Raw genomic sequence first — 13329 nt, 5'->3', positions numbered from 1 at the left:
GCTACCACAGGCCACCTGGACTGTTCCTGATCCGGTCTCTTTCCTGATTTTTCCCCTTCAGTGTACCCAGTTTGATATTGCTGATTACCAAAAATCATTCATCTTCGCTTCAGTTTTATCTTCTGGGACAGCAGCAGGAGGGTGGAGAAAACCATACATAATTCTCCATATGGGAAATTATATAAAGTGCAATTAAGAATTCTGTATGGCCGGGGAAATTTGCATGCTCAAGAAGGTCTTTTTGTGACAAAAATGTATTACCAGTATGGATCTAGAAATATTAAATCAGAAATCGGTAGAAAGTATTTGATGGTTGAAAGAGTTGAATTTAAGATTCTTCTGGGTTTTTGTTTTTAAATCATAGTTATAATTTTAGGAATTAAAAGTTATGGTTCTACTGTGATAGTAGAAGACTTCGGGCCAAATGATGCTTCATATTACTAAGTGCTTTTAATGTGTGATACTGGCTTCCTGAATATATATATATGTGTGCATATATATGTATCTGATAATAAATAGCTATACACCTTAGATTTTTTTCCTTGGCTCCTCTTTATTTGTCTTTACTGTAGTGATTCATTATTTTCTATTTATGTACTGTACTGAACCTGTCTAATGAAAACACTTGTTAAAAATAGTTTCTTTCCTTTAATTGCTCTGTACAGATCATGTCATCACTTCTGCATAACTGGCTTCAGAGAATCTTTAATCTTTCTGTGTTAATTTTGGTTTTACCTTCACCTCTGTCCCTGTTTCCTTAAGAGTTCGGTCCTTTGTAGAAGAGTAGTTGTTATGCTGTGGAGCACTTTAACTTTTATGTGGAAAAAAACCAAACTTTGAAGTTGATATTCTGTTTAAATAATTTAAGATCTAGTAAAATCTTAAACTGATCTGCATTTCCAGTTACTTGCTACATATTTTTCTTTTTTTTTCCCCTTTTTGTGTTTATTGAAGCGAACATAAAGAAAACAAAGTTATCACATGATATTCTGTCAAGGTCAGTTTCCAGTTAGATTTCAGATTCCTTGCTCAGTGCTGTCACAAATCACACTTACTATTTCCAGTATTATTAAATCAAATTACTTACGGGTGAGATACAGTAACATCAGTAAACAAACAAAAAACATCTGCTTATGCATGGGGCAAAAGGGACTTTTGGTTAGGTTCCAGTTATTGATTTTTTTTGATAATGCATGCAAATACCAGTGTTTCTTTTAAATAAAGCGGAATAGTTTTAGGGGTGCAAGGCTGTCTGCAGGTATTTTTGAAAGTGGTGTGATTTGTTTCCGTGGTATCCCGGCAGAACAGTATTTGAGCTGTAGAACTGTTTGATGTGAATATGTTGTTCGTTGTTCTGAGCTGGGGAAAGTTACCTTCAATTTATACAGTTTTCCAACTACAAAATTTATTTTTGTTTTTTAATGCTGGTCACCAATGAAAGGCTTGAACAGTGGAAAAACTGTAGTGAGAAAGCTGCAAGTTTTGAAGTATACCAGTACCTCTTTAGTATCTCACATACTTGTAAAATATAATATTTTTTTTTTTTTTGTCTTTTCCAAATATGCAGCCTTAATTGCTTTGGTTTATTTAAGTTTATTCTGTTCTGCCATTGCATCAAATGTTGATGTGGATGATGTAGTAATGCCAAACTGATTGAATAATCCACTGTTGTGAGATGATCACATCATGGGCTTTACTTGTGTCTGTGGTGATGTTCTGGATAATGAGTCATTTAACAGTAAATATGTACCTTCAACAATGAGAGAAACAACTTTTATTGTTGGAATTTGAAATCTTGGAATCAGTTACTGGGGCAGCTACCAGAATGTTCTTGCTCTGCTATTAGCTATGTTTTTCTGGATGCTTTAAGAATGCAATTAAGTTAATGGTGTATTTATGCAGCGTATGCTAGGTAGTACAAAATTTTGAAAGCTGAGTTCTACCTGAGTATCTATAACATCTTATTAATCTTAAGGCATAGAAATACATACCAGTTCATGTGACATGCTGGGGTGTTGAAACCAAAACCATCTCAGGCTTTCAAGTGCTGAATAAAAATATTTATTTCTTAGTAATCTTTTTATTAGACTTCAGGATTGAAAGTTAGAATAACTTGTGTTACATGATCTTTTTATAAGCTGTTGCATATTGTTACAGAACCTTTACAATAATTTTATTGTGGTCTTAAGAGGTGTAAGTTAGAAGATAATTGATTATGACATAATTTAATTTTTCTGCCTTAAAGCCAACTTTTAGGTGGCAATCATTTCTTCCTCTTCCCTGATTATTGCATCTGCTGTTAGATCAGGAGGTTTTTTTGGCTGTGATCTCTTTTCTGATTTAGGTCTTTAACATTTTGGAAAACTCTATTTTTATATCTTCTGTTTTTTTCCTATTTCAGATTCACTGGAAAGAGAATGAAATAAACATGGAGTCTTCTAAGCTGGAATATATTTTATGGGTCACAGCTAGAAATAAAAAGAAGATCGAACGAAATGAGAGAACAGGAGTATAACGCCTGTCAAGAACTTTCCATTTTTGTGATATATATAAACTTGAGATATAATACAACTAATGATTTATAGTAATACTTTACTGATACCCCTGGAAGGAGAAGTCAGTTACTGTGTGACTTGCTTAATAAGAACTTTTATTCTAATAGCTTTTAACATGCTCTAACCTTAAGTGGACCTTTTTTTTTTTTATTTTTTTTTTTTTAAGTCTGAGAGTTAAAAGCTTTGTATAGCTCTATTTTAACTGAGAGACTGGTCCTGATAGATGGCTGAGAGCTGCTTATGGAAAAGGGACTTATGGCCATGAATGGTTCCTGTTGAATAGAGTTGAATGGAACGCCATGGCTTTTGAGCAGTTCTCTTAGGACCTTCTTCTTTGCCTTGCACCCATCATATCCTTAAATATTTAAGTGTAAATATTGCAATTATAAAGTCTGAAAAATAATGGCATGGGTGAAATTCTTAAGAAAACCTGGGGGTAACCTTGGAAAAGTTTATCAGCCTGGAAGTATATTGTCCCTGGCCCCTACAAAAGGCTTATTAAATGAACCCGGACAAAACAGCTGCTTTCTTAATAGTGCTGTTCAGGTAAGAAAAAACTTGATTTATTAAACAGTTCTGGTTTTGTAGCAACTTAGATGGTCATAGTAGGGAAAGTGTTCTCTTAGCAATGCTGTTTCTACTGTTTGTGTTGCAGTACGTGTATTTACAGAAAAATACAGCACGTTTTTGAACAGTGTTAAATTCAGTTCTCAGTTAAACTTCTTAATGATTCCAAGTAAGACAGACTAGCAGGTCTTTTTAGAATGGGCTTTCCTAAAAAAGAAAAAAAAGTGGCAATCGTAGAAAAAAGACAACTGTGTGAAAGTAATTTTATTTAGGATTTAATTTTAAGGAATTGATTGAGAGTATTAAATACTTGGTTTTGCAAAAAAATGACAGCATATTATTTTGTTTGCAAGCATTAAGAATATCAGAAAATCTTTCCTTTTGTATTTGGAAACATGACACACAACATTAAAACTTGCTGCTTGAATTTAAAAGTAAGTTTTCTGCCAAATAACAGTTTTATTGCTTGGCAAAATTTACAAAACACTTTTTATGCAGGACAACCAGTATTACTACTTGTATTGAATAGGATGCTATTTTTATTAAAATACCATTTTCTCAGAATTAGCACGAGTCTGTGGTACTGGGGCATATCAGAAGGTGCATGTTTAGTCAAAAGCTTTGATTCTAATCATAGGAAAGATACACTTAATACCAAAGAAATATGACTTATATTTCTTTTTACTGTTTATACACATGCTTATTACAACCAGCTTCTTGCATGTGTTTACCTACACACTGTTCTGTTTTCATATGGGCTGTAATTGGAAAAAATATTGGCTCTTTAGATCTCTCAGGTATAGTTTAATAGTATAGTGACATTAGCATAATGAAAAATTGAGCTTTTAAAAGCCTATTTATGACGGGTAATATGGGGATCTACTTAATTCTGCTAGAGCAGTGCTAGCCTTTCCACATTGTCTGCAATTCAGAATACCAGGTGCAGTTTATACTATAGTCTTTTTAAATCTAGAAATTAACAACAACAACAAATTCCTAGGCTGTACAAATAAAGAGCAGAACAATATATTTTTTAATGCTTATATTTTGGAACTGATCATTTTCAAATTGTACAGAATTGTTCACCAAACTGAGAGAGCTTAATAGATGCATAGACTTCCTAAAAAAACCTGTAAGTCTTAAAAATGATATGGATATAAATATAGGAGATATAGGAGAGTTATCTACGTGGTGTGTATGTCTGTGGTATCGAAATACTTTTAAAATAAAAATGTAGAATAGATTTAGTAGAATGAGTTTGCTGTTTTATATTCAATAGGAACAGCATGACCTATATTCTCTTGCAGTTTTGCTAATTTCCCTGAGGGTACCCTAAAATTAAACCCTAAGTCATTTTTAGTTACAGTTTCAGACAATCCTACTACTTCACAACCTACCACTGTTTATCAAATGGTGGCTGATGATTGGCGACTGCTCTTTTACAAGGAGTGTGTTCCTTTCTTTTCTTTTAACCTCTCTTCAACCTTCAGAACTGAGGTTCAGACACTCATTTTCAAATGCATCCTAATTAATTTTAGCTTCTATATTTATAGATAGGAATTTTTTTTTTTGATTTGCAGCTGTTGTGTTACTGTGCCACTTGAGAACTCATTTTTGTTTCGTTTTTTTAAATTTCTTTTTTAAACAGGCAACTTTTTGAACTACTGCACTGATTGTGTACCTAGGACATTAGATAATGAGTAGCTAAGCTGACATTACCTTTACATAGAGTACTTACATAAGTTAGAAACCTACTGATTAAGCATCAGGATTATTTTGATCTGTGGAAAACCAAATGTATTTCAGCAATCATTTTAGTAAAAGACTGGAAGAATGTAGTATAGACTTAACCTGAAATGATGCTTGCATTTTACATAGCAATTCAGTTTTTATGTTTTCTTCTAGTTTCTTTTTTTTTAAATTATTTTATTTTATTTGAAAGAAGGCATGGAAGGAGGGCGAGGGAAAGAGAGAAATGAAGTAAACCCCATAGCTGCCATCCTCTTATGTAAAGCTGTAAGAAGGCTATTACAGTCTTTTTGCACAGTTTAGCTTGCTGCTTTTTTCCTTAAGAGTACTTCAGCTCTTTTTCCGTACAAAGTAAATTGTTTGCCATTGTTTCCAAAAGCTTAAAAAGGAGATCTAAGTTTTATGAGTGGTGGTGGTGAATGCGAACATTGCACAAGTTATCAAACTAATAGGAAAGGAACATAATTCTTGTAGCAATGTTTGTGCTCAAGTTGTAGATGTTATGTGAAATTAAAAAAAAACGAAAATCTACTCTATGTTGCTGTGTTAAATGTAGAACCTTCAGAACTCATTACTTATTTTCTGTGAAACTTTGTTTTTGTAGGTATTATGGCAACTTGACATATTTCGGCGAAGTTTAAGAGGTTTAACTGGACATGTGTGTCAGGGAGATGCGTGCATATTTTGTGCTTTAAAGGTAAATAATAATTTTTGGAAGAATCATCTTTCAAAATGAGGGAATAATAATTTAACTAATTTTTACTAATTTATATCCCCATCATACATATGTCTGGGTGATTACAAGTCATGCGTGTTTAAAGAAACAATTTAGATTTAAGGACATTTGTAACATGTTTGTTACAGAAATATTTTCTTGTGTTTAAAGAAGAAATATTACTGTACACAAATTTTACAGTCTGCTTAAACATAAGACTTTTGTCTATTAAAAGACAGTGTAACTTACTTGAAAATTTCTAGCTAGCCTCTCAGCAATTTTTTTCTTTTCTTCTATTTGTATGCATATGCTTTTGTTCTTTCCTGTAGTGTTTGAATACGGTTCTTTTACAATAACTATATTACTGTCTGATAAGGTTTTAAGATTCTTTTTTTACTCAGTAGTTGCTGGTAGTGGTGCACAACTTAATTGTTCAATTTGTCAGTAACGACAGACAGGTAGTGGAACTGGAAAGCTAATGAAAGCTGGTAACTTTTTAGTGTTTGAAAATAAGTCAGATCTACATATCTTAACTAGCGCATGAAACTTGTGCTTCAAACAGTTTTGTAATTCGTCTGAAGTCTGGAAACAGATGTCGAATTCTGTTAGGTTCTTATTACTTTTACTGCGCTGGTATTTGGCTGCCTGCAGTTACTAGGGAAAGAGCTGTTAAGCATGATACCCCTGTTTCATTGAGTTAAAAATCCCAATGAAAAATGTATGGGGTATTTTCTGGTTTTTTTGGTAGTGTAGATTCTCTGCTCTTACTGCAATTTACAGTAAAGACACTTTTGACATACTGATACTGGGCCATAGAATGTATAGTCAAATACAGTAGTAGATATCGTGGTATACAGAACTGGGAATCGCTCATCTGGAGGGAGCTGAAAGGAACAACACTATTGGAAAATGTAGTTAGTTGTGGAAGTGGTTTTTGACGATGGTAAATTGTAGGGAAGGAAAAGCCAAGTATTTTAGAGTTTATTCTCAGGAAGTTTCACAGACCAAACCTTGTTACTGAAAAAGCGTTTTAGGCAAGAATTGTTTGCAGTGACATTTATTTAATCTTTCAGGAGGTGTATAATCTGTGTACTGTGTAGTTTTTTTCAGCCGTTCTTAGTGTTTATCATGATTGCAGTATGGTACGGATGGCTTTGAATGTGTCTCTCTCTTTTTTCCAAACATTTTTTTTTTAAAAAGGTGTAATTTTATTTTTTTGGTTAAAATGGTTAATTTTAAGAGGCCAACAAGTTGAAGTGGGTTGAGACTACGCAAATTCAGCCTAACTTCCTGAGACTTTTATTCCAATCTTTTTACAAGCTCTTGACTCTTCAGAACTTGTTGGGCTTTTTCTTTCACTGTTGTTTTGATGCACATTGTGTTCTTTGGTGTGCTGGCCACTTGATCTTGTTAGTACCTAAAGTCCAGACTATAACTCAGGCATACCTATGGTTTCAGATAAAATCTTTTGTCTGTCTTGGGATGACAGCTTTAGTTTCCTGGAGTTTTGTGTGTATAATGATTCATGTTCATATCTGATGCCATAATACAGAGTGAAGTTCCTGGCTTTTCCTTTTGATTTGACCCATATTACATGTGTAATTCTGGTCACATACAGTCTTGTTCAGTGCTGCACTGGAAACACCTTTAAGAAATGAAGAGAAATTGAAGGGTGACAATTGCTGGAATGTGTGTGTTATACTACATACTCTTAAAGACTAATCATATCACTGAAATTGTAGTAAAAAATAATGTAGCAGCTTCATTATGCTCAGAGGCATGAAGAAGGTAGCGCTCGTGGTGTGTTGCAGTTGAGCCTGTAACTATTGCACCATTCTAATGGTGCACTTGAGAAGACCAGGTGCTTCTTTTTTTTCAAGCTAAACATACCACTGGCTGTACCTTAAAACCCTTTCTCTTCCGTTAGTTTTTGGGGCTCCAGTACAAAGTAAGGTAGGTTTTGCATCACTTTAAGTCACCTTCTAAAGTAGTACACAAGCTTCAGCTGCTACATAAGGGTGCTGTAATTTAGGACTTGAAATTTTCTTTATTCTTTCAAGTATCTGTTCTTGAAGGATTGATTACTCCCATGATGCATCTTCTTGTGCGATTTACCTAAATGGCTTACTCTACCTGAATGTTTTGCATGGCCTGGACTGTCATATCTTCCTATTTTGATATATTCCCAAGAATACTGATAAGAAGTGGTTAGAATGGATTTAGTTATTGTTTTAACAGTGTAGTTGTGATCTTTATAACTCTATGGCCAGTAACCTAGGTATTGAAGGCAAAACATTGCGGTTAACTCATTTGGAAGCATGTGTCCTCGGTCATTATGTACACAACTAGGTTTGCTTTCTTGGCTTTTTAGAGATACTGGTTGAGTGATTCTGTTTGTTCTGTGTTCAGAACCTGGGACACTTTGATTTTCATGCACTGTATATGCTGGATGAGGAAGCATTTCAGTGACTTGTTTGTGACTTGGGTTGTTTTTTTGGGGGTGTGGTTTTGGGAACTTCCATTGTTTTGTTTGGTTTTTTTGGTGGTGGTCTTGGGCTATTGTAACCCTTCTTGTTCACCGATAAAGAAGGACATTTTTATCTATATCAGCCTCTCCTATAAACTAAAATCATAGCCAATAAATTCTGGGTTATTTCAGCTCAATCCATTATCTTTTTCTTTTGGTGGTGTTTTGAGAGTTAAATATGCTCTTTTTTCTGGATATCACTGGGGTGGGGCTCTGACTGTGCAGGCCACTAAAATGAGCATACATATCTACATAACTGCTTATCTGTACTTTTTTTTTTAGCTGGATATGTAAGGCTCTGTTGCATACCAAAAATGACCTGGCAGCCAAAATGAGAAATGATAAATCTTTTCGAAGCAGAGTTAACGTGTGTTACCAGATCTGTTAAAAACTTAATTTTGAATGCTTACATTGAGATATTTACTGTAATTTTTATCAGTAGTCCATGCGTTTTGTTATGAGAGGGAAGTTTAAATATTTGACAGACGCTTACCCTGGAATGCGTCATGGTTAAAACACTACATTCTGTTAGCACTGGAAACTTGCTTATCTGTTGTATCTTTTCCTTCTGCCCCAGTAGATTATTTTTTTTTTAACTGTAGGAGACCTATGTGAAGAATGCTTACCCTTATTTATATTTTATGTGGCTTCTCCTCATTTGTTTTGCCTTTATTATCTTCATTTTTTTTCTAAAGTTTGACTTGGAATTCTTGAGCAGTGGAATACACCCTTTAATATCTGCAAATGTTTTCTCATTCATTTAATAGCTTTTAACTGTCAGTTCTTTGAAAATCAGCTTCCCTTACTTGCTAAATGATGAGGTCACTTGCATACACATCTCTGCCAGAAAGAAAAGTAGTAGTCAACTATGTCTTCCGGGAAATAAAGAAAAATCAAGTGCAACTTATTCTCATGTTCTGGAACCGCAGATACTGAGCTGTTCCCTTGTATCGTGTGCACTGGTTCAGTAGAGAGCTGATTTAATAGCAAGGATTTATCAGCATTCTGTCTAATTTATGGGAGTTTCTTGCATATCCATAATTTAACAAAGATATGCTCCAGTCTGAAGTAGTAATGTAAATGTTACGTTATTTAATAAATGATGGGTGTTAGACTAACCCAAGTGGTATTACATTATGCCCTAAGAAATACACACCATCTGTAAAGATGAGATATGTATGCATGAACCACTATTCCAGGGATCAAATTTTAAAAGTTGCATAATTACAGACTAGGGCTTGTGTTGCTTCTGGGAGCTAAAGTCAATCCCCTGCATTTTTATGAACTTCTATGGTGTTTTTCTGCTGGACCAAAGTTCAGTTTGGTAGCATAACTTCTCATAATGGAATGAGTAACAGAACACAGAACCTAAGTAACTTCAAGAGAAAACAGTAATTTCTGAAGCTGTATAGATTTATAAAATTTTTGTATATTTGCTGTTTAGGTATGCTGTGTAAGACCTGATGTAGTTGTGTAGAACCACAGTGTCTATTCAGGTGGCTAAGGAAGCTAAGTAATTGTATTTCTTTCTAGGCAATATTTTCACAATTTCAACACAGTCGAGAAAAAGCACTCCCGTCAGATAATATGAGACATGCTCTGGCAGAAAGTTTTAAGGATGAACAGCGTTTCCAGCTTGGATTAATGGATGATGCAGCAGAATGCTTTGTAAGTATTCTTTTGTGCTAGTTGTGTAGAATTACATTAATTTTGTGGATGCTAAGCTGGTTTGTTGTGATAGCTTCAGGCTCACAGGTGGGATACAAGTGACATAATACTACTGACCTTCTTTATGCCAGTTTAGGGGAACAGACACACAGAGTAAGTGTCCGGTAACGTGGGGTGGCGTAATCTTGCATTTGCTCTGTGCTTTCTTCCCTAACTCTGTAGCTCAGACAGGAGGATATGTGAAACATGGTTATTGCAGGAGGTCAGTGAGGAGGATGAACTCTCAATCACTCCTAAAACTTTTTGGATGGAGAAAAGGGTTTATGTCCACAGGAGAAGAGGCACCTACAGATTTGAATATATAGTCTGTTTCTCTGGGCATTCTCTCATCACCTTTTGAAATATGTTCCATTGCAACTAGCCAGGTCATTACTGAAGTCTTCTGCAGAAGAGATTTCCATTTCCTTATCCAAGAGTGAATGAACACCTGAAGATCTTGACTCTTGCTGCAATTATTTTCTGCTTTTATGAAGTGTCTCACTGAAAAACAGGAGCCATTACTGTGACCGTAAAAGATGACTGAAGATAACATAGAAGACTAATAAAGAAGCCTTTCTAAGAAGTCCTGTATTAGGCAAGGAAAATTGTTCACTGTAAAAAACAAACAAACAAACAAAAAACCCCAAAAAACCCCACCAAAAAAACCAACCAAAAAACCCCTCAAAACACAAAACTGAACAACAAAACTCCCCAGAATAACAAACCAATATTAATCTTCAGACAGATTTGAAGGACAGAAAGTAGGTTGCTACTTTGACTACTTTCAGCTTTGGAAGTATCCACAAACAAATACCCGCCGGATGCATTTTTGCATACATAGGAGTTTTCCACTGGATTTTCCTGAAAGTTGGAGATCTTACTATCAGGTTAATGGACTGCAGTCATGAAAGAGAATTTCTCATTAGTGCTCCATCTAATCAAAATGCATTTGAACCCATGAAGTAATCAGCTGTCTGAATGATCTACCTGAATAGATTCACTTCTTCCCATTACCTCTGGGTTTTTTTGACAAAAGAGGAAAAAAAGGCCATGCTGATTCAGGGGCCAAACTGATGACAATGATAGTACTTTTATTTATTTATTTTAAGGTTAAAAAGTAAGACTCGGGATGGATCAGGCATGTGCTATTTACGAACTTTTTCCACGCTTCTGTCAGTGGTATTTGTGATGGCACATGTGCTAAACATAATCAGATGATCAGATTGATATGCAGAGAAAAACATAAAAGTGTGAAGAACAACTGAGACAGAGGCCTGATCCAAAAAATATTTCACTCATTGCGTGCAATGACATGAATATTGTGTTTTACAATATAATTCTTCTTGAAGATTCAGTTCCTTCAAAGGTGAATGCACTCTGGAAGAACAGTGGGTAACTATTATCTAATGCTGTTTTGTTAATGTTTGGAATCCTTAAGATGATGAGAATTCCCATCCACTGGGTTGTAAATAGGGACAGAATTAAATACATATTAATTTTGTAGGTGGACTGTTTGGAGCCAAGAGTGGTAGTTGGAGTATTAAACTGTAATGTTGCTCATATATTCTGACTTTATCAGTTCCGTTTATATTTACATTATTATTTCTATTTAGGAAAATATCCTTGAACGGATTCATTTTCACCTAGTGCCAAACAGTGAAACAGATATGTGCACTTCAAAATCCTGTATTTCTCATCAGAAGTTTGCTATGACACTGTACGAACAGGTTAGACCTTTATTTGATTGCTTAACAAATACTTTTGTTTTTATGCACTCAGGACTATGGAAACAAATAATTTTTCTTTTTGTAGTGTGTATGTCGCAGTTGTGGGGCATCATCAGACCCATTGCCTTTTACGGAATTTGTGCGTTACATTTCTACCACAGCCCTGTGGTAAGAGCTTTTATTGTATCTCACTTTTCTATATACACCCTTCCAATAATAAACTAAGTATGCCAGAGAAATGCTGTAAGTGTTAAAAATGAATGTGTATTCCTTTGTTAAAACATATTTTTGAGATACTGTCCAAAAGTAACACTTGAATTTCAAAAGCAAGATGTGGGGAGAGCTTGACAGAAAGTATGCATTGCTACTGTTTTACCTCTATATCTTCTTTTTAGTCATAAGATACAGTTAATTGAGAGTTGACTGAAATCTGTTAACCCTTAAGAAGGGAAATCCACAGTTGTTTCCATTTATTTTTTTACAGTAATGAAGTAGAAAAAATGATGGAGAGGCATGAACGTCTCAAGCCAGAAATGTTTGCAGAATTGCTGCAGGCAGCAAATACTGCTGATGACTACAGAAAATGTCCTGTAAGTAAACAAAGATGTTGGATTACTTTAAGATACAAAGGAGAACTTCTTAGAAAGTTGCTTAAAAGCAACATTGCCTGTGGCAACTTCAGCACAGTCTAGCTTAAGAGTAAAAAAGCCCTTAAATTTATATTTTATTGCCCTGGTTATAGATAAACACGGTATTGTAGTTGCAAGTGGCCTGTTTAGAAGGTCAAGGAATTAGGTCTGTGTTTTACTCTTCACTTTATGTTGAACATAGAGGTTTTTTGATTAGTTGGAACAAGTGTATTTTTGGAATGAAGCTGCTTTAGTTCATATTCCTCTCTTCCTTAAATGGTTCTGTATAAATACTGTTAATTTAGGAACCATAGAAAAGTGTACAAGAACATACAGACCTAAGCCTAAATGATGAAATGGAGAGGGGATAAAAGAGAGATTGTGGTGGTGACTTGGATGTTTTCAGAAATTTTCTGTTTTAAGGTGGTGATTAGATGTAGAAGGTTAGCTGTGGTGTTCATCAGAGTGTTTTTATGATGAAGAATTTTATCCTTAAGTTGTTAGAAACAAGCACCATAATTAAAATTGAGAATTGGAAGAAGTTGCTGAGTTGTTTTCTTGCGCTATTTCTTGTCTAGTAACTCAACTTTGGACATCCTTTTTTTTTTTTTAAACGTCTTTGTTTTCCCTCTCATCACATTTTTTTCCCTTTTTCTAGAGTAACTGTGGTCAAAAAATAAAAATTCGTCGTGTTCTTATGAATTGTCCCGAGATTGTGACGATTGGTTTAGTCTGGGATTCAGAACACTCTGACCTGACAGAAGAGGTTATGCGGAATCTGGCAACACAACTTTATCTTCCTGGGGTATCTGACCTGAAACTTACTATTGCTTATTCATTTTACATGTATCTTATCTATATGTAAATATATACAAAATAGAAATATATATATATAAAGTACAATTTAACTTTGAAGTTTATGTCTACTTTTACCATTCTTTATAATGTGCTGCTTGATGTAGCTTCTGTGAGAAGAAGAAGTTTTATTAGAAGTGTTGGTCTTATCCCTAAGTACAAAGAAAAATGTAGAGGAATTCCTAGTTGAAAATCTAGGAATATCATTTCAGTTTGGAATTATTCCAGAGCATTATTGTTTTACTGTTTCAGCTATGCAAAAATAAATGTTAAAATGGACCTAATAAATGCAAAAATC

General features: G+C 34.5%; 1 protein-coding gene across 2 annotated transcripts in view; it reads left to right on the top strand.

Moving 5' to 3' along the window:
- Positions 1–2401: 2401 nt before the first annotated feature.
- Positions 2402–13329, top strand: part of USP53 (ubiquitin specific peptidase 53) — a 30876-nt gene continuing 19948 nt past the window's right edge. For both annotated transcript variants that reach the window (XM_074154608.1, XM_074154607.1), the window contains exons 1-7: positions 2402–3101; positions 5476–5568; positions 9647–9781; positions 11434–11547; positions 11633–11715; positions 12032–12137; positions 12835–12981. In XM_074154608.1, the coding sequence (XP_074010709.1) occupies positions 2958–3101; positions 5476–5568; positions 9647–9781; positions 11434–11547; positions 11633–11715; positions 12032–12137; positions 12835–12981 (822 nt within the window). In that variant the 5' untranslated portion in view covers positions 2402–2957. The remainder of the gene's footprint in view (positions 3102–5475; positions 5569–9646; positions 9782–11433; positions 11548–11632; positions 11716–12031; positions 12138–12834; positions 12982–13329) is intronic.

Source organism: Numenius arquata, chromosome 10, assembly GCF_964106895.1.
Source record: "Numenius arquata chromosome 10, bNumArq3.hap1.1, whole genome shotgun sequence".
Taxonomy (NCBI): domain Eukaryota; kingdom Metazoa; phylum Chordata; class Aves; order Charadriiformes; family Scolopacidae; genus Numenius; species Numenius arquata.
Note: the sequence above shows the minus strand (reverse complement) of the source record. Positions and strands in the feature narration are given on the sequence as shown.